The 22,661-nt window shown below is 39.4% G+C and overlaps 1 protein-coding gene across 1 annotated transcript; it reads right to left on the bottom strand.

The window, feature by feature from the left end:
- Nucleotides 1-6,251: 6,251 nt before the first annotated feature.
- RPL22L1 (ribosomal protein L22 like 1) lies at nt 6,252-9,975 on the bottom strand. Its single transcript, XM_005891733.3, has 4 exons — nt 9,952-9,975; nt 8,067-8,159; nt 7,781-7,902; nt 6,252-6,516 (listed from the first exon to the last, which is right to left on the bottom strand). The coding sequence occupies exons 1-4, from the start codon at nt 9,958-9,960 to the stop codon at nt 6,372-6,374; spliced, it is 369 nt and encodes a 122-aa protein (XP_005891795.2). The 5' UTR covers nt 9,961-9,975; the 3' UTR covers nt 6,252-6,371.
- Between the last annotated feature and the right edge of the window lie 12,686 nt (nt 9,976-22,661).

Genomic DNA, 22,661 nt, shown 5'->3' with positions numbered 1-22,661 from the left:
GGTAAAGCGAATGAGTACTGGTGTTGGTGACATTGACATTTTCAGCCTGGAAAAAGGAAACATGGTTATACAATAGATGAGGTTACGAAAATCTTGTTATCCTGAATTTGTGTTAGATTTGTATTATTTAATCAGTGTTAACTCATTAAAGTATTTTTTCTTGAAAAAGAAAAGTGTATTTTCTTGCTCTGTTCACTGAAAAGGTCTAGAAATAATGACCAAAGCAGTAGCAAAGAGCACCTCTAACACAGTGGCCAGAGGACTATGTTAGATGATAGTACTGAGGCTCAGATCAGATCAGTCGCTCAGTCGTGTCCAACTCTTTGCGACCCCATGAATTGCAGCACGCCAGGCCTCCCTGTCCATCACCAACTCCCAGAGTTCACTCAGACTCACGTCCATCGAGTCAGTGATGCCATCCAGCCATCTCATCCTCTGTCGTCCCCTTCTCCTCTTGCCCCCAATCCCTCCCAGCATCAGAGTCTTTTCAAATGAGTCAACTCTTCGCATGAGGTGGCCTCAGTATTGGAGTTTCAGCTTTAGCATCATTCCTTCCAAAGAAATCCCAGGGCTGATCTCCTTTAGAATGGACTGGTTGGATCTCCTTGCAGTTCAAGGGACTCTCAAGAGTCTTCTCCAACACCACAGTTCAAAAGCATCAATTCTTCGGCACTCAGCCTTCTTCACAGTCCAACTCTCACATCCATACATGACCACTGGAAAAACCAGAGCCTTGACTAGACGAACCTTTGTTGGCAAAGTAATGTCTCTGCTTTTGAATATGCTATGTAAGTTGGTCATAACTTTCCTTCCAAGGAGTAAGCGTCTTTTAATTTCATGGCTGCAGTCACCATCTGCAGTGATTTTGGAGCCCAGAAAAATAAAGTCTGACACTGTTTCCACTGTTTCCACTGTCTCCCCATCTATTTCCCATGAAATGATGGGACCGGATGCCATGATTGTACTGAGGCTGGGGGGTGAGGAATCATGAAAATCCAGATTGTGGGAAATTCTATAGGACAAACAATCTAGTTAGATCAACAAATAAATTGGCAGGGCAAGAGGGAGAGAGGCAGAGACAGAGAGAAAACTCTAAAGGAGATTTTAAAGAAATCAATTAATAGCAACACATGGATCATATTATAACCCTGACTTGCTCAGGTGAAAAGTTATCTGTGGAAACTTAAACACTGACTGGACACTGAATAATAAAAGAAAATATTGTTAATTTATTATAGATATGATAATGGTATAATGAAAGTGTTAGTTGCTCAGTCACGTCCGACTCTGTGACCCCATGGAGTGTAGCCCGCCAAGCTCCTCAGTCCGTGGGATTCTCCAGGTAAGAATACTGGAATGGGTAGCTATTCCGTCTTCCAGGGAATCTTCCTGACCCAGCCCAGGTATTGAAGCTGGGTCTCTTGAATTGCAGGCAAATGCTTTACCATTTAAGCCACCTTGCCATAATGGAATTAACACACTCTCATCTATATTCCTGCCCACCACCCCCATTCCAACACATATACCACTTCGTTTCTAATTTCACCTCATCCTACTCTCCACCAGGGGCTTCCTTGGTGGCTCAGCTGGTAAAGAATCCTCCTGCAATACGAGAGACCTGGGTTCAATCCCTGGGTTGGGAAGATCCCCTGAACGATGGCATGGCAACCCACTCCAATATTCTTGCCTGAAGAATCCCATTGACAGAGGAGCCAGACGGGCTAAAGTCCATGGGGTTGCAAAGAGTTGGACACAACTGAGTGACTAAGCACTACTCTCCACCACACACAGCTCAGCTCAGAGGCCTCCCTGTTGCTCTCTGCCTGTATTAATACCAGAGGCACTCCTGTTTCAGAGCCTTTGTTCTGTTACTCTCTGTGCCTGGATGTTTCCCCTCAGGTATCTGGTTGGACCCTAGCTCCTTTAGGTCTTTCCTCACTTAAGCTTTTCTCAGTTAACCCTTTCCTGACCTTATTGACAAATTCAACAAGCCATCCTCCCTACATTTCTTATCTCTGATTTTTCTTCATAAAATTTACCACTACGTACCAAACATCCTGGGGCTTCCCAGGTGGCACTAGTGGTAAAGAATCTGCCTGCAATGCTGGAGACGTGGGCTGGATCCCTGGGTCAGGAAGATTCCCTGGAGGAGGAAAAGGCTATCATCTCCAGTATTCTTGCCTGGGAAGTCCCATGGACAGGGGAGCCTGGCAGGTTATAGTCCATGGGGTCACAGTAGAGTTGGACATGACTTAGGGACTAAACAACAATGAAAACAACAATCATACATGTTACTATCTTCCTCCACTGGAGTATAAGCTTCAAAAAACAAATGTCTATTTTGTACTTCAGTATGGTTCAGTCCTTGGGTCAGAAGATTCCACGGGGAGGAAATGGCAACCCACTCCAGTATTCTTGCCTGGAGAATCCCATGGACAGAGGAGCCTGATGGGCTACTGTCCATGGGGTCACAAAGAGTCGGACAGGACTGAGGGAGCACTACTATCAGCAATTCTAGCATGCAGCTTTTCTCAAAAAAATGTTAAATGAATGTGCTTATCTCAACTAACTTGCCAACTCCTTAAAGGCATATGTATCTTACTTGGCAAAATATCCAAGCTCCAGCACACAGGATCAAAAGTTAAATTAATTGTTTCTGAAAGATTAGGAGAGAAATAAGGAAGCAGTTGGTGTTTGCAATACTTTATCCTCACCCTGTGCTCTCCATAGGCAATTTCACCCATGTCCACTGTTTTCTTTACTGCCCATGTGCAGAAGACAAGCAGGTTATCTTCACCTAGATCCTTTGAGCTCAAAACCTGTACTATATTCAAGTTCATACTTGACACATTTTGGACCTCAAATTCAGCATGGCCTAAACCTACTTCTTCCACTGTAACCAAACTCAGCAAACGCCACCATCTAAGCCCACTGTGTGTCACCCTTGACATTTCTCCCATTCCACCAATGTCCATCACCAAGTCCTCAAAATTTTATCCTCTGAAAAATCCCTAAATCATCTACTTGCCCATCTCCAACACCTCACTCTTCTCTACCATCAAGGATCTAGCCATAAGCCTCCTGTATCCTTGCACCCAATATGTGCTTAGTTGTTCAGTCGTTATCTGACTCTTTGCAATCCCATGGACTGTAGCCCAACAGGCTCTTCTGTCCCTGGGGATTCTCTAGGCAAGAATACTGGAGTGGGTTGCCATGCCCTCCTCCAAAGGATCTTCCCAACCCAGGTCACCAGCAATGCAGGTGGATTCTTTACCGTCTGGGCCACCAGGGAAGCCCAAGAATACCAGAGTGGGTAGCCTCTCCCTTCTCCAGGGGATCTTCCCAACCCAGGAATCCAACTGGGGTCACCTGCATTGCAGGCAGATTCTTTTACCAGCTGAGCTACCTGGGAAGCATCCAATATGACCTCCACTGACAACCAGTCTTCATAAAGCAGCCACTGATCTTTTTCAAAATGCTTACCTCATTGGATTCTCATTATCCACTACTTAAAATTCAGCACTTTCCCATAGCTCTCGATTAAAAGGAGGCATCAACTTCTGTCCTACATGGGCTGGCTTCTACTTAACTTTCCAGATTCTTCTCATGACCAATCATTCTATTCCAGATGAATGGTATGCCAACCAGACCCCCAATGTCCTGAGAATTTTACCTATGCTGTTCCCTCTGCCTGAAACACCCTTTTCTCTTCATCCAGAGTTGACTTTGCCTGTTTTAAGTTAGCTCAAACACTTCCTCACTTCCTTCCCTTGACCACATTAAACTCTTTTAAAACCCCTTTGTTATGCTGCTGCTAAGTCGCTTCAGTTGTGTCCGACTCTGTGTGACCCCATAGACGGCAGCCCACCAGGCTCCCCCGTCCCTGGGATTCTCCAGGCAAGAACACTGGAGTGGGTTGCCATTTCCTTCTCCAATGCATGAAAGTGAAAAGTGAAAGTGAAGTCGCTCAGTCGTGTCCAACCCTCAGCGATCCCATGGACTGCAGCCCTCCAGGCTCCTCCATCCATGGGATTTTCCAGGTAGGAGTACTGGAGTGGGGTGCCACTGCCTTCTCCCTTTGTTATACTTTAATGCAATTTTCCTCACCATGTGGTCAGTTTCCCTCACAATACCAGAAAGCAGGCTGTTTTTACTTCAATGCATCCACCATGCCCAACAAAGCAAGCACATAGTAGGATGTTGATGGAAAACATGAACAATTCAAATGGGGCAGAGTTAAGGGAGGAGTGGCTGTGTTAACTTTGGTGAGTACTTAAAGCTCTTAATAGAATGAAAACATTTAACACTCCCCAAACCAATTACACACACATCTATATTGTTGGAATAGTCAAAATCTGGCAACACTGTTCTACTGGCATTAGGATTCATGGCCCACCTAAGTACCTGAGGTACTACCACCATCCTGGGGCCAGTAGAAGATACGGCTCTAGTACCTCCCTTGCATTAATTCTCATCTACAATTTGGAGATTGTTAACCATTCTGCTTAAAGAAAGTGAAGAGGAACTAAAGAGCCTCTTGATGAAAGTGAGAGTGGAAAAGTTGGCTTAAAGCTCAACATTCAGAAAACTAGGATCATGGCATCTGGTCCCATCACTTCATGGGGAATAGATGGGGAAACAGTGTCAGACTTTATTTTCTTGGGCTCCAAAATCACTGCGGATGATGACTGCGACCATGAAATTAAAAGACGCTTACTCCTTGGAAGGAAAGTTATGACCAACCTACATAGCATATTCAAAAGCAGAGACATTACTTTGCCAACAAAGGTCTGTTTAGTCAAGGCTATGGTTTTTCCAGTGGTCATGTATGGATGTGAGAGTTGGACTGTGAAGAAAGCTGAGCGCCGAAGAATTGATGCTTTTGAATTGTGGTGTTGGAGAAGACTCTTGAGAGTCCCTTGGACTGCAAGGAGACCCAACCAGTCCATTCTAAAGGAGATCAGTCCCAGGTGTTCTTTGGAAGGACTGATGCTAAAGCTAAAGGTCCAATACTTTGGCCACCTCATGAGAAGAATTGACTCAGTGTTAAGACTCTGATACTGGGACTGAGGGCAGAAGGGGACAACAGAGGATAAGATGGCTGGATGGCATCACCGAATTGATGGACATGAGTTTGGGTGAACTCCGGGGGTTGGTGGACAGGTAGGCCTAGCGTGCTGCAATTCACGGGGACATGACTGAGCGACTGAACTGACTGCTTAAAGAGCTCTCAACGGTTGCTTTATTTGGGAGAAAGGGTCTGTCCACAGGTTCAAGCAAGAGAAGAACAACATTTTCTGAATGATTAGTATGGAGGTTGAGAGATTCCAACTAGTTGAAGGAATTCTAATTATTCAAAGAACATACAAGCAGATTTAGTGGGTTCAGATTCAAATCCTTCAAAGGTTTTGTTTCTAGTGCCCACAAGGCACCTGGATCATGATCAACAGGCAATCTGGTTTATAGTACCATGCTCAACTCAGACCCTTTACGCTAATTAGGGAAGTGTTCCCCTGAAGCAAAAGGCAGGAGTGATTCAATACTGAGCACTTACGTTTAAGAACTGTTGTAGGCAATCAGGATTCATTTACACATTGTACAAAGACAGACTGTTGATCAAATCTATAGATTTTATTATATAGTTACACCCAATTGTGTTTTTGCTATATACTTTTAACTTGAGGCATCTGTAAAACCAGTACACTAGATAAATCCTGAAATTCCACCAGCTATAAGCTATTTAAATATTGTTTATACAAAGTACTTGGGGTGGGGGAGGTGGACAAAGGCTTATTTACAAAATGGAAGTCAGATGCAGCAAACTTATGATTACCAGAGGATACAGGGGAGAAGGATACATTGGGAGATTGACACTGGCATGTACACACTACTATACATAAAACAGGTAAGAGTAGGAAATGGCAACCCACTCCAGTGTTCTTGCCTGGAGAATCCCATGGACAGAGGAGACTGGCGGGCTACAGTCCGTGGGTTTGCAGATCGTTAGACACAACTGAAGCAACTTAGCATGTAACTAAGAAACTGTATAGCACAGGGAACTCTACTCAGTACTCTGTAATGGTCTATATGACAAAAGAAACAGTGGATGTCTATGTATAACTCGTTCACTTTGCTATATACCTGAAACTAACACAACACTGTAAATCAACTACACTCCAATAAAAATATAAAAAAGTCTTAATGGAAAGCCAGCACTATATAAACAGCATACACTTAAATAAAGATCAATGTTTAACATACAAAGTAAGGTTTTTTATTCACTGATAAGCTAAAGGTCCATTTCAAGATGTTTCTTTTGTATGCTTAATAAGTTTTATTAGCAAGCAAAGCCCTGTGAAGGATGGCATCATCTAGTCCTCAGACTCAGATTCATCTTCATCTTGACTAATCTGGAAGTAACGAAGCTCGTAAGTCTCCTTGTCAGATGCAACCACACGAAGCCAATCACGAAGATTGTTTTTTTTAAGGTATTTCTTGGTAAGGTACTTCAAATACCTTTAAAATAAAAATAAATTTCATTACATATAATACTTACTACATAAAGGCCTATATAAGATGCACTGTCATATCCATCTTCTGTGTTCCTAGTTCCCTCTAATTATTTCATTTGTACTAAATATTGAGCAAGGCTGCTAGGGATATAAGGTAGCATTCTCAACTCCAATTAGTATCAATTTATGCCCTACAACAAAACCCTTATTCTCCCCCACCCTCGCAATAATCTTTATATGGAGACTAATATGAAGGATAGCAGTAATAGTAGCTTCCTCTTCAGTCTTACTTCGACATTAGATTTTTAAATTAAACAATATGATCTCATTCTTCAAATGTTACATGCCAATATCAACATTCTCTTCACCACCAATCTCCCTAATTTCAATCCCATCTTGGATCAACAAGAGGCAATCTGTCAACAGGGCTGAATCTTACTCACAAGCTCAAGATTATCCAGTCTTAAAACCTGCATATGGCGCAGTCCTTATAAAAAAAGCTTTCAGCGTGGCCTGATTTCATTATTCCAATCACTCTCCCTTTACATTTTACAGTTCTGAACTCCTACACATTCCTCTAAAGCCTCCCTGCCCTCTGTCAATGTTGCTCCCCCGTTAGGAATCTCATTCCACTGGCAACACTAAGCTTACTCTCAGGTTCTCTGCAAACTCCTGCTATCCCAATCTCTACCTTCAATGCAGCAATTACAATATTGCATTTATAACAGTTATCTGCATGTCCATAAGAACTTCGGGGACAGATACTTCAACTCCAAATCCCTAGTGATTAATTCACAACCACAGCTAATATGTACTACCACCACAGGCTCCTAAGTCTTTGGCTTACTACTGTATTTCATTTACATGAAGCTTTCCCTGACCACTTTAAACATCAACTTTCTTTATGCACTTATGTACAGCTCTTACCAACTACTTACATTACTGCATTTCATTATCTCTCTTCTATGCTTAAATTTAAGTTCCTTGGTAGTGGCTACCTAGTGTGTTTAGTTCACTGCTAGGCTATGCAGTAACAAACAGTGCTGTCATTATGAAGTATTAATATTTACTATCGGTCAAGAAAATTTTAATGAATGAAAACTGGCCACAGGATGAACATTAGAGAAATTTACCTTTGATTGGCTGCTTCTATTAGAAGCTAGGACACTACTCCCGTACTACACAACAGACATGTTTCTCCAAACACGTTCTAATATTACAACACCCAACACTGTTTAAACAAAACACGATGGAAAACACATACCAACCTTTTAGAGAACTGTTTCTCAGAAATGACTATGATTTTATTCTTGAAGCGTTCAATGTGAACGACATTCCCAAGATTTCCAGTTTTTCCATTCACTTTAACCTTCTCCCGCAGAAACTGTTCCTATTTTAAAACAGAAAAAATGCCACACTAGGGAAGAAAACCCTAGATATTCACTAGGGAAGGTACCCTAGGAACAGAGATTAGGTTAAAATCCAAGATTATATAATTCATTATTAGAAATTCTACTAAAATGATAAAACCAAGCTGAGTAGAGTGATACTTACAAAATTTCCCGAATCAAAAATTCCATCTTCTACTGGATGAGTAAGATCCAAATTAAACTTCCAGGTTGACTTCTTAGGCTTCTTGTCTTTCTTCTACAGAAAAGTTAATATAAGTATGGCTCTCTACAACAATTTATTCACATATAAAATCAAAACCCTGTTATCAGTGCAGAGATGTACAATGAGGCTATATATGTATGAAACGGTGCAAAATTCTACACTCTAAGTTTTTCTAACCTGGCTATGAGTAGGGAAGTACACTCACTAACTTGGTTAAAAACCAAGTTTCATGAAATCCACTGGAAATTTCCCTTGTTCATCATATAAGTGTTTCACAACTGCAAAATTCAAGAAATCTCAAAGTACATGGTGACCTATGGTTTCCTTCACCAGAAGATTCCCAAGAATCCGATTTTTCAAATGGAAAAAATTAAGAGAATCAACCTCCTTTCAACAAGTTACCCAGAGCTTGATCAGAACTTCTAATTAGGTCCATTTCCACCCCCCTCAAATTATCAAGACTAAGTTCTGTGGGCTTTTATTATTTTCCAGACTGCACATGTTCAATTTCAAATTACCAGGTATGTCTTTACTACTGCCACCCCCTCTGCACGTGGGGAATCAGGTAGCCTACCACTTAGCCGAAGCTCAGCTCCAAGCCAGAATGGGATATTCCTTTAATCTGTTCTGCTTTTTTGAAAAACGGATTTGTGTCAAAAATTTTTATCCAAACTTTGAAACAATCTATGGTTTTTCCAGTAGTCATATACAGATGTGAGAGTTGGACCATAAAGCAAGCGAGCGCTTAAGAATTGATGCTTTTTAACTGTGGTGCTGGAGAAAATTCTTTAAGAGTCTCTTGGACTGCAAGATCTAACCAAACAATCCTAAAGGAAATCAGTCCTGAATATTCATACTGAAGCTCCATTACTCTGGCCACCTGATGAGAAGAACTGACTCACTGGAAAAGACCCTGATGCTGGGAAAAGGCTGAAGACAGGAGAAGGGAACAACAGAGGATGAAATGGTTGGATGGCATCACCGACTCGAAGGACATTTGTCTGAGAAAGCTCCTGGAGTTAGTGATGACAGAAAAGCCTGGCGTGCTGCAGTCCATAGGGTCGTAAAGGATCGGACACGACTGAGCGACTTAACTGAAACTGGTAGAAAAGAATACTAGGAGCTGGACTTAACTGGGCAATTTATACCTCTGAGTATCAATTAGGTTTAGAAATGCAGTTTTACCCTAACATTTCAAATGCTCTTTGGATGGCTTTAGGTACTGGTTCCCTTATTTAGTAAGTAAAAACTTTGAAAAACGCCACTTCTACATTCGCCTAAGAGTTCTGGCTTTCACCATTTTAAAAACTTTTATCGTGAGATAATGAAGAAACCTCTTCCCTAACTTTTAAGTTCTCTGAAACTTCTGCAACCGCGGCTATCCCGGGAAATTGAGTGCCTCAGCTCTCTCACTTCGCCTGGCAAAGCCATTAGACCTGCCGCATTACCCACCGTCTCTTCCTAGTGGAAACAAACAGGGTATCATCGGCGTTATCAGGCGCGAGATTAAAAAAAAGTAATGGCCCAAAGGCTGTCCCACTAACCCCGTTCACCGTCCTGCCTCCTCTTCGTTCCCTGCGCTGCCACGACCAACCATCGTAAGCCAATTCGGGCCTACCTCGAACTCCACAAGACCGCATGGCAGTCGACAGCAGTTAAGAAAAAAAAAACCTCACAATCTTAACGTTCTGCTTGTGTTCCTAACCGAAGTTCCCATTTTTATCCTTCCTCTGCCTAAAATTAGACGATCTCAACTCGCCAGCTACAAAACTCATCTACAACAGGCGAAAATCAGCTCACTCCCGGCAACAACACGAACACTCACCGGCGCCATCTTGAAGGCTTGCCCCGCGATGAGAGAGAAAGCGGCTGCCGGCCGCACGTATTTATACCAAAGCGTGCTGCGTCACGCGCCGAGAACGTAAGATCGCCGTCTCTCTGAGGAGAACTTGGGAGGAGCGCAGAGGCCAGTAACCCAGGAAACCGGGGGTTGGTTCGGAGGGCTGGAGGCAGTCAGTTTACTAGGGAGCGCCGGCCCGCGGGTAGGCGAAACCATTCACGATACTGCGCTGGTGACTGCAAATGCTGGTTGACCGCAGTGGTGTCTGCGCTTACTTGCTGGGAGACCGCTCCAGCTACACACACCCGAGGGATGCAGGAAACGTTTTTCACTAATAGCCTGGGTCTTTCGTCCAAATCAGGGCAAGGCAGTGTCTCGGGTTCCTTTGGGATCTCCTGTCTTATATTGCAATTATAATCCTCTAGCAAAAAAGTTATTTCTACATATATGCTTTGACTCTAAGTCTTGTTTTCTGAATGACTGTTGAGGGAAATCAGTGTTTGGGGAGCCAAAATTAGGTTCTTGAGGTTAAACAGAAAATCTTTTAAGAGAAAAATGCGTAGTGCTCACGTGTTCACACATGTGAGTAATTTATCTTATTTTATTCTATTTATAGGTTTTAGAGTTAATCCTGGGCTTCCCTGGTAGCTCCGCTGGTGAAGAAACCGCCTGTAATGAAGGAGACCCCAGTTCGACTCCTGGGTGAATGAAGGAGACCCCAGTTCGACTCCTGGGTGGGGAAGATCCCCTGAAGAAGGGATAGCCTACCCACTGCAGTACTTTTGGGTTTCCCTGGTGGCTGAGATGGTAAAGAATCCGCCTGCAATACGGGAGACTTGGGTTCTATCCCTGGGTTGGGAAGATCTCCTGGAGGAGGGCATGGTAACCCACTCCAGTATTCTTGCCTGGAGAATTCTCGTGGACAGAGGTGCCTGACAGACTACAGTCCATGGGCTCTCAAAGAGTCGGAAACGACTGAGCGACTAAGCACAGCACACAACACAGAGTTAATCCTAGGACTCCTGACTCCATCCTCAGTGCCTCCCAGTAAACATTCGAGGAATATTTTCAGTTCAGTTCAGTCGCGTCCGACTCTGTGACCCCATGGACTGCAGCACGCCAGGCCTCCCTGTCCATTGCCAACTTCCAGAGTTTACTCACTCATGTCCATTGAGTCGGTGATGCCATCCAAAGAATATTTTGCTGAGATCTAACTACTAAAATGTACAAGACGCAAGAGGATGGATATGTGGTGGTGACATACTTGATGAAAAAAGAAAAAAAATAGTTTCTGAACTTTGAAGGATTCTAAGTTGATGTCATTTCAGAAATGTGGCATGCCTCTCAGCGTTCTGCAGTACTTTTGTTTGTTGAGGTGAAACTGTCATGCAGCGGGGAGGGGTGGGCAAGTGTAGAGGCTGGGGTGGATTTTTGTTAATTTGGAGATCCACCCTAGAAAGGGATAGCTGTGTATGTTCTTGGTGAAAATGATTAGTAATAGAGCTATGTTTAATGAAGCATAAAACATGTAGATTCTAAATAGAAGTGTTGAATTCCTAGAAAAAATTCATTTCAACTTTTTTTGCTTGTTTGCTTCAGGAACCACTGTAATTTTATTTTATAAACATTAAGGAAAAAGAAGAGCAATTGGCATTTTCTCCTCCAGGGCTGCCCAGGCTGAAAAGTAGAAATGATCCTTGTACTATTGATATTTTGAAAATAAGCCATTAATTGAGGCACTTATTACTTTATTGCTTGTTTTTGGCAGTCTTGCATGCAATGACCAAAAAATCCTTAAAACTATTAAGCCATTTGTACAAAGTGGATATCAAAAACAATATGTTTTTGAAAATAACTAGCAATCCCAAGATAATTAAATAGAAACTATAACAGAAAAAAAATCTTTTAATTATGAAAAAAACTTAAGGAAAATATTAACCAGAAATGTAGGATAGTAAGATTAAATATTATAAATAACCAAATTTTAAACACAGATTCTCTCTCTCCATTATATACGTAGTATATGTACATACATTGCCTATCAAGACCCTACAAATATTTTTTATTTTGACAATAGATTATAAAACATATGAAATAATAGGTGTCTAAAAAGAGCCAAGATAGAACAATGAAGGGAAGTTGTCTTTTCTGCTATTCAAATATAGATACTATAATATGTGATAGATATATTTCTAATATAACCTTCAATCATTGGGTCTATATTATAATAGTGCCTGAATAGAGCAGTAAAATAAAATATTGAACAATATGGCAGGTTAGATTCACAAGGACACCCTCCCATATGAAGCCACATTAAAAAACCAGATAAAATATAGTTATCAATAATTTCTAATGTATGGTTAGGTTGGTGGAAAAGCTAAAGATTTTTTGAAGGCAGAAATGACCAGTCCTCATGCTCATACCAATTTAGGGCTAGAATTAGTTCTGCTCAAATGGTATGAGACAGCTCCAGCCTAAAAAACAGTTTAAAAGTGTATTTGGCTTGATAGTGCCAGGCAGAAGCAAGTGCAAATAACTATCTTCAATATATTTAAAAGCTAAGATTATTTAAGATATGATAAAAGAACCAGGGACAATTGAAATCAGCCAGAAATTTTCTAAAAACAAGAACAAAATAAAACTTCTTTTTTTTTTTTTTTTAATACGTGACATTTCACATGTTTCAATGCCATTCTCCCAAATCTTGCCACCCTCTCCCTCTCCCACAGAGTCCATAAGCCTGTTCTATACATCAGTGTCTCTTTTGCTGTCTCGTATACAGGGTTATCGTTACCATCTTTCTAAATTCCATATATATGCGTTAGTATACTGTATTGGTGTTTGTCCTTCTGGCTTACTTCACTCTGTATAATAGGCTCCAGTTTCATCCACCTCATTAGAACTGATTCAAATGTATTCTTTTTAATGGCTGAGTAATACTCCATTGTGTATATGTACCACAGCTTTCTTATCCATTCATCTGATGATGGACATCTAGGTTGCTTCCATGTCCTGGCTATTATAAACAGTGCTGCGATGAACATTGGGGTACACGTGTCTCTTTCCCTTCTGGTTTCCTCAGTGTGTATGCCCAGCAGTGGGATTGCTGGATCATAAGGCAGTTCTATTTCCAGTTTTTTAAGGAATCTCCACACTGTTCTCCATAGTGGCTGTACTAATTTGCATTCCCACCAACAGTGTAAGAGGGTTCCCTTTTCTCCACACCCTCTCCAGCATTTATTATTTGTAGACTTTTGGATCGCAGCCATTCTGACTGGTGTGAAATGGTATCTCATAGTGGTTTTGATTTGCATTTCTCTGATAATGAGTGATGTTGAGCATCTTTTCATGTGTTTGTTAGCCATCTGTATGTCTTCTTTGGAGAAATGTCTATTTAGATCTTTGGCCCATTTTTTGATTGGGTCATTTATTTTTCTGGAGTTGAGCTGGAGGAGTTGCTTGTATATTTTTGAGATTAGTTGTTTGTCGGTTGCTTCATTTGCTATTATTTTCTCCCATTCTGAAGGCTGTCTTTTCACCTTGCTAATAGTTTCCTTTGATGTGCAGAAGCTTTTAAGGTTAATTAGGTCCCATTTGTTTATTTTTGATTTTATTTCCAATATTCTGGGAGGTGGGTCATAGAGGATCCTGCTGTGATGTATGTCAGAGAGTGTTTTGCCTATGTTCTCCTCTAGGAGTTTTATAGTTTCTGGTCTTACGTTGAGATCTTTAATCCATTTTGAGTTTATTCTAAACTTCTAAAAATTAAAAACAGAAAATCTTTAATTAGGAAGAGTGGATGAGTTAAACAGAATAGACAACTGCAAAGAAAATCAGTGAACGGGCAATTACTTAAAATGCAACATAGACAAGCAAAGAGAAAATGTAAAAAGGTAGGTTAAGAGACAAAGATGTCAGAGTAAGAATGTTCTAGTTATGTCAAATGGGAGATCTAGAAGGGTACCAGGTCAGTAAGGTCCCCTGAAGAAGGAAATGGCAGCACACACCAGTATTCTTGTTTGAGAAAATCCCATGGACAGAGGAGCCTGGCGGGCTACAGTCCGTGGGGTTGCAAAGTCGGACATGACTTAGCAACTAAGCACACACGCATGCACAGAAGGGTATAATAGAGAAAGTGGGGGTAAGGCAAAATTTAGAGAAATAATGGCTAAATTCTTAGATTGAGGAAGCCTCAAGCAGGACAACTGAAAAGGAATGCATACCTAAACACATTGTAGTGAAACTTCAAAACACAAACACACAGTTGTTTCCAAAGCATCCAGGAAGAAAAACCAAAATGTTTATTAACAGGAGATATATTAACAACTGATTTCACATCAGCAACAATGAAAGCCAGGAGCAGAGAATTATTACCTTCAAAGTACTAAGAGAGAAAAGAAAAATGGAAAAGGGCATGACAACCCACTCCAGTATTCTTGCCTGGAGAATTCCATGAACAGAGGAGCCTGGTGGGCTACAGGCCATGGGGTTGCAAAGAGTCGGACACGACTGAGCAACTGACACATATACGAGAGAAAATAACTGTCTACTTAGAACTAAACGCTTGTAGCTCAGTCGGTAAAGAATCTGCCTGCAGTACAGGAGACCCAGGTTCAATCCCTGGGGTGGGAAGATCCCCTGGAGAAGGAAATGGCAATCCACTCTAGTATCCTTGCCTGGAAAATCTCATGGACAGAGGAGCCCCGTGGGATGCAGTCCATGGGGTCACAAAGAGTTGGGCATGACTGAGTGGCTAACACTAACACTAGAACTAAAAAGTTTAAAACTAACTTTCAAGAGTAAAGATGCATTTAAGATATTTTTAACAAAACTGAAAATTTGCTATTAATAACAGACCCCTAGTAAAGGAACTCTGAAAAATATACTTTGGTATAAAGAAAAATAATCCTAGAAAGAAGGGGTATCTGCCAAAAGAAATAGGGAGCAAAGAAAAGGTCTAAGATGTGCGTAAATCTAAACAAACACCTACTGCACATAAAAAAAAGTTTATTTTGTGGGTCTGCAAAGGTTCGTCTAGTCAAGGCTATGGTTTTTCCTGTGGTCATATATGGATGTGAGAGTTGGACTGTGAAAAAGGCTGAGTGCCGAAGAATTGATGCTTTTGAACTGTGGTGTTGGAGAAGACTCTTGAGAGTCTCTTGGACTGCAAGGAGATCCAACCAGTCCATTCTGAAGGAGATCAGCCCTGGGATTTCTTTGGAAGGAATGATGCTAAAGCTGAAACTCCAGTACTTTGGCCACCTCATGCAAAGAGTTGACTCATTGGAAAAGACTCTGATGCTGGGAGGGATTGGGGGCAGGAGGAGAAGGGGATGGCAGAGGATGAGATGGCTGGATGGCATCACTGACTCGATGGACGTGAGTCTGAGTGAACTCCGGGAGTTGGTGATGGACAGGGAGGCCTGGCGTGCTGCAATTCATGGGGTCACAAAGAGTCAGACACGACTGAGCGACTGATCTGATCTGATCTGTACTAGTAATGTAGTTTCTTGATCTTGGGGGTGGTTACATAAAGTGTGTGTGGTTTGTGAAAGTTCAGGCTCAGTAGTTGTGGCCCAGGGGCGTAATTGCTCCACAGCATTTGGGATCTTCCCAGACCAGGGATCAAACCTGCATCTCCTGCATTGGCAGGTGGATTTGTTACCACTGAGCAACCAGGGAAGCCCTCAGTGTATGTTTAGAAAAACCAAAGTTATTTTTAAATTATTTTTAACAATTGCAGTTTCAGAAGTAAGGTTTTATTGCTATACAATGCCAAAAGAATTCTGAATAATTGGTCAACCTTTAAAATAAGAACAAGTATCTGTTTTTATTGCTTAATTTTATTACTTGTCATTTTTATCATAGTCATTCCCCTATTTGTGTCCATTTAGATTATTTCCATTTTTTCACTACTATAAGCAATGCTTTGGGAAACTTTTAAAGAACAAAATTATTATCCTCTTATGCTGAAATAAATGGCTCAAGAAAGGAAATATAAAGAAGTAAAAAAGATAATGCATAAAAATATCTAAAATCACACCTGCTTAAAATAGCCATTTAATCCTTTGGAACATGCATGTTTATGAATGTGTATTTATATATCTATATCATTTAGATTATACAAGTAATTTTATACATTTGTAAATATTAGTTGGTACAATGCATACTTTTTTGAAATTTAAAAAACTATAAACTATTTCAAACTTAAAATTGTAAAAATATTTCAAAACACAATGTATACATATATAAATACATGAAAATCTGGTAAAGAATATATAAATATATATGTGTGTCTATATATTCTTTAGACTTTTACCGACTATTAGCATTTTGCTCCATTTATTGTTTTTTATCTACAATATATCTATATATCTATAAATCTTTTTTATTGTATCTGGATTTTCAGTCATAGTTGAAAGGAAACCAAGTTATAGAGAAATTCACCCATATTATCTTCTAGGTCTTGTAGAGTTTATTGTTTCCATTTGGACCACTGCTTCATTTGGAGTTTATTCTTATGTATGTTGTATGGAATTCATTTAATTTTTTCCAAGTTTATTTTTTTCCAGTTGTCCCAGAACAATTTAGCTAAATAAATATTTGCCCAGTGGTTTGCAATACTACTTTTATCAAATACAAAATTTTTTTGTATATATTTGGGTCTATTTTGAGACTTCATATTTCACTCTTTTGGTCTGTTTATTTGCCAGTACCTCACTCTTTTCATTATAGAGTCTTTGTGTGTGTGTGTGTGTGTGTTAAGTTGCTTTGGTCCGTGTCTGACTCTTTCAACCCTATGGACTGTAGTTTTCCAGGCTCCTTTGTCCAGGGCATTCTCCATGACAAGAATCCTGGAGTGGGTTGCCATGACCTCCTCCAGGGGATCTTCCTGACCCAGGGATTGAACCCACATCTCTAATGTCTACTGCATTGGCAGGTGGGTTCTTTACCACTGGCACCACCTGGGAAGCCCCATAGAGACCTCATAGTAAGTTTTAATTTCTGTAGTGCTAGTCCCCCCACCCCCACCCTGGTGGGCTGCCGTCTATGGGGTCGCACAGAGTCGGACACGACTGAAGCGACTTGGCAGTAGCAGCAGTCCCCACTTACAGCTCTTTTCAGTATTTTTCTAGCTATTTCTAGCTCTTTTCAGTATTTTTCTAGCTATTTCTTGTTTATATTTCCACATGAACTTTTTAGCAACTTGCTTAGCTCCATAAAAAAGCTTGTAGTTTGAGGGGGCTGCATTAAGTTTATAAATTAAATTAAGTAGAGCTAGCATCTCAATTGGAGAAGGCATTGGCAACCCACTCCAGTACTCTTGCCTGGAAAATCCCATGGATGGAGGAGCCTGGTAGGCTCCAGTCCATGGGGTCACTAAGAGTCAGACATGACTGAGTGACTTCACTTTCACTTTTCACTTTCATGCATTGGAGAAGGAAATGGTAACCCACTCCAGTATTCTTGCCTAGAGAATCCCAGGGACGGGGGAGCCTGGTGGGCTGCCATCTATGGGGTCGCACAGAGTCTGAAACTACTGAAGCGACTTAGCAGCAGCAGCAGCAGCAGCCGCAGCCGCAGCAACAGCAGCAGCATCTCAATAGTGTTGAGCTATCAGCCAAGAACAAGGAATATCTTTCCACCTGTTTAAGTCAGATTTGTGTCTTTCAGTAGTGTTTTATAGTTCATATAGGTTTTGAAAAATTTTTGTATGTTTCTTCATTGTATTTTATCTTTTTGCTGGTCTTCCTTCCATTATATATCTTCTAATTGGTCATTATTTTTGTATATAAAAGCTGTTGTATGTTAATCTTATATCCTTCTACTTTGATGAATAATTCTATTGAGTTAGCTTTATCATTGATTATCTGGGATTTCCAGGTATTCTATCAGATCATCTAAAAATAGGAGAGCTTCTTCTCTTTTACAGTTGTAATGTGTCTTAACTGTTTTCTGTTGTGCAATAGTATTGGCTGATACTTTCAAAACAATATAATAGTTGTCAAGATAGTGGGCATTCTTGTCTATTTCTTGACCTTACTGAGAATGCCTTCGGTGTTTTTCCATTAGGTAAATGGCTAGCTTTTACAATTTTACACACAAACACACACCCACATGTGATCATGCATACACATACACACATATAATGTTACATATACCATGTTATCATATGGTATCATTTGTGGTAAATATTCATCCACCTCTTTTTTTCTTTCGAAGAGTTTTTTTTTTTTTTCACCAAGTTCAGGTAAAATAATTTGGTTTCAGAGATCCCAGATAATCTCTGCTGAACTTTAGTCCCAACTTTGGCAGCACTGGTCTGATCTCACAGTTAGTAAAACCTACAGTTACCTTTTTAAAAATGGCCCACTTGGGTTGTTACAGAAACCTACCTGTGCTTCATGCAAACAAGTTGTGGGGGGAAATCAAATTTATTGCACATGGAACATAGCACTAGTAACACAAATAAGGAATTTTTCTATAATTTCACGAACCTGACACAGCTCCCATTTTAGAGAGATGTTTTGAGGATGGATTTTGTTTTATCCAAAGTTTTTTTTCAGCATCTATGGAGAAAATAATATGACTTTTCTCTTTAGACTCATTAATATAGTGAATACTATTAAGAGAGATTTCCTAAGATATTAATCTATTTCCTTGGGAGTGAATTGATAGATTTCATATTGATTTATTTTGCATCTCTGATGTAAACTCCATGTGGGTGTGGGTATCATTTTCTTCACGTGTGGTTTGAGTCTATTCACTACTAGTATAGTATATTAAGATATTTGCATGAGTACTTGTATTTATGTTATCTTTATCAAGTTTGGGTATCAATGTTATACTTGTTTTGTAAAAAGAATTTGGAAGTTCTAATTTTCTATGCTCTAAAACAATCTATGTAACTTTGAGACCATCTAGACTCTAAAAGTTTGGTAAAATTCTCCTGTGAAACTATTTGCCTGGTTTCATTTTTGGTTGTTGGGTTTTGTGTGTGTGTGAACAATTTGATAACTTTCTCTGTTTTAAAGTTGTTCTATTTAAGCTTTCTCTTTCTATGGAGGTTGATTCTAATAACCGTATTTTCCAAAAAAATCGTATCATGTAGGTTTTCAGATTTATCAGCATAGAATTTATTTTCATTTTCCCTCTGCATTGTTAGTCATTCTTTCTTGTTCTCATTTTTTACTTTTGTTTTCTTCCTTTATTTACCTTAAATAAATTAGCCAGTGATTTGTTAGTTTTTCAAGAAACCAGAATTTTTATTTCAATTTTTCTATTCACCTGGTGGTTTAGTCACGAAGTCGTGTCCAACTCTTGCAACCCCATGGACTGTAGCCGGCCAGGCTTCTCTATCCATAGGATTTCCGAGGCAAGAATACTGGAGTGGGTTGTCATTTCTTTCTCCAAGGGATCTTCCGACCCAGGGATCAAACCCATGTCTCCTGCATTGTAAGTGGATTCTTTACCAACTGAACCACCAGGGAAGTTCTCTAGTCACCTAATTCTGTTTTTATCATTTCTCTTATGCTCTCTTGTTTTTTTTTTTTCTGGTTATTTGATTTAGGAGTTTATTTACATTCCTTTCATTTTTGATATAGATGTTAAAGCTACAAATTTTCCTATATACTGCTTTAGATTCTGATATAGTTTTCATTATTTTTCAGGAATTCTTTGTTTGTAGTACTCCTTTCACTATAGAATTATGTAATAGGTTTTCAAATTTCCAGGTAGTAGGGTCTTTTTATTTTCATTTAGGATTGGTATCAGCGTTATTTTTACCATTTCCTCTTTGTAGAAACTGTTTTCTTTGTGCCCTAAATGTCCTTTTCTTTTCAGAAAGTTCCATGTATTTGTTTTTTCTCTAAGATTTACCTCAATGATTGTACAAATTAAAATGCACTAGAGTGGCAACAATTTTAAGTGAAACGCACACATCTGTGTGAACAAAAAAGGCAGACACACTATCAATATTAGGTAGATAAACCTCCGTTCTCCCAATTAGAATCTTTGTCAGGGATCTGATAGCAATTGTGGTTGCCAAGTCTTTCTGCCCTTCTAAACACTAGGACACAAGTCATTGTGATGCTGGGTAGTAGCCATGGGTGGGATCAAAAATTGTTTCAACTAGATTTAAATAACTCACAAATGGACAGTGGATTGATAAAACATTGTAGGTGGGTCCTTTTGAGCCGATACACACCCAGTGATTGTAACTGATCCTGCTGGATTAAAGTATTGTGGGAATCGGTATTTTAAGTTCCCAGTGGCACACACTTTAGACAGGCAGTACAAGTTCTAAAAGTGGCAGTCCCATAGGACACATCCTATTTGGATAGAATATTTGTTTAAATATGAGGTTGCGGGGGGTGGGGGGCGTGAAGAAACTCAAGCTGATATGTGACATAGTTAGTCCCTTTTCACTCTTTTCTCCCTCCCATGCCTATTTCTGGGATACAGTTATTAGTGTTTGCAAGTGGCAAAAAAGAGTGGGGCTGAGGTGTACAAGACTTTAATCTGGTGCTTCTCCCACTGCCCAGTTATGCTTGCTGGATCTGGAGGGTTATGGGTAACAGTAATGCTCATCACAGATAGGAGGTGACAATTATGCTGGTAGTCTTGGTATGGTCCACACGTCAGGAAGTGAGAGATGTTCTAGAATGGTACAGTGGGTAAAAGGAAGAAACTGCTGCACCCCCTCAGAATGAATCTGTCCAGATGATGTTGATTAGATATGATGAGGACTGGGAAGAGTTTGCTTCTGGGACTCATCACACCATTCACATCAGTATAGAAAGCGAATAGCAAGTCTGGTAGGGAAGGAACACCTCAGACCCTGATCAGGGGTTGGGACCACTGAACTCTCTTGCATTATGTATCCCTGGAAGAATACACAGGAAGAGGAGGAAGAGATGTATTTATTCTTGTATCTATAGAATTTTGAACCATGTATTTTATATATTCTAAAAACTATTAAAAACTTAAAAGATTTTTTTTTAAGTATATCTAAATCTGGAACTGAAATTTAGAAATTAACATTTTCAGGTGTAAAGCTAGGGTGCTGTACAATAAGAACCTAAAATATAGAAAAACAAACAAAATACAAGTTAGATTTTAACAGTAGTTAATTTTCTAGTATGAAAATGTCTCTAGGAATGTATATATACAAGAGTAGTATAAGCTATTAACTTTATTTTTATTTAATATAACTGATGAAGTTAACAGACAAATATATTGTAACAAAAAGTTATAATTGATTAGTTTATGTTCCACATTTTAAAGGATTTCACAATTATTTTAACATAGTCAAAGGCTTACTATATGAATTTTACCCATTTTTGAAATGTAAAATACACAATTATAATAATACCCATACTACATATCTTACAATTTTAAAGTTTTAGCTAAAACTTATGAGTCTCTGCAGGTAAGAGTTCTCTTATACCTATGACAAATAAAATGTATTACTAATAAAGTGCCACTGGATTAGACAATGCCATTTCAACTATTTCCTTTTTGAAGAGAAGGACAGAAACAGTACAGAGCTAGGAATCTGCATTATTCTTTATAACAAGCACAAGAGTGCTTATTTATAGTAGATATTAACCATATAAAGGATTCCTCTCAAGAAAAATCACAACCGTGACTTATGACAAGCTGTATAGTCACCACTGAATCAAGTTTATATCCAGAGTTTTAAAAAAGTGCAATCTTGAACTATGATAAACTTAAGTCTACCAATATCAAGACATAGTTTTAGGGACTTTATATAAATAAAGGAACCTCGCTTTTAATTGTAAAATAGGTTGCAACTTGTAATAAGGAGTCAGGAATAGTGGTGGATGGTAAGGTTGGGCAACAAGAATGTTTTTTTAGCAGGTGAAAGCCTGATATGCATTGCTATAAGATGCATCTTTCATGTAAGGAAAACGTGTATAGATATATACAGCACTTTTCAGGCACTTGACCTCACGTGGTAGTTATGTTGATGCTCAGATGGTCATTTAATGAAAAAATATTAAATTATATAGAACTTCAAGTCATGTTCCCATAGAACATCTGTGTTCTGTAAGCTAAATCCAAATGTTCCCTGCTAAAATCAAATAATACCATATGCCCAATTCAGAGAAAGAAAATTTAATAAAGTTAATGGATTGAATTTTCTCAATTTTAAGGTTTTTCACAATGAAATTTTCTTAAGTCTTTGTTACCTATTACTTGTCCAAATGCTGGGAGGAAAAAAGGCTTGAAAACTATGAAATATCATGCCTAGATATCAGAAAAGTTTAAACTGTTGACCAATTAATATTATGCTGTTTATGGATATATGCTTATAGTTTGTACATATACTGCTTAAGAGTCATATTTTCTTATAATAAATGTTACTAGTTCATATACAGAATTCAATCTGTAAACACTTTAATGTGCCCCCAAAAGTGTTATGAATTTTAATTCTTTTCTCCCTAGACATGTTTTGAAAATCACATCCAAGTTTGGCTCCAAAGCTATCTTTGGGGTCCATGCCAAAGGAATGCTTTCAGGTGTATCATTAAGGATAAGGTTCTAAGATAAGACCACCAAATTCTTTTCTAAAATGAAAAAAATATGCCAAGATTCCAGTATACATGTTAGCAATATTCCAATTTTTTTCTTGAATATTTAGCATATAGTTTAAGTGTGTTGATATTACA

Source organism: Bos mutus, chromosome 1 (assembly GCF_027580195.1).
Source record: "Bos mutus isolate GX-2022 chromosome 1, NWIPB_WYAK_1.1, whole genome shotgun sequence".
Taxonomy (NCBI): domain Eukaryota; kingdom Metazoa; phylum Chordata; class Mammalia; order Artiodactyla; family Bovidae; genus Bos; species Bos mutus.
This window is presented reverse-complemented; position numbering and strand designations above follow the sequence as displayed.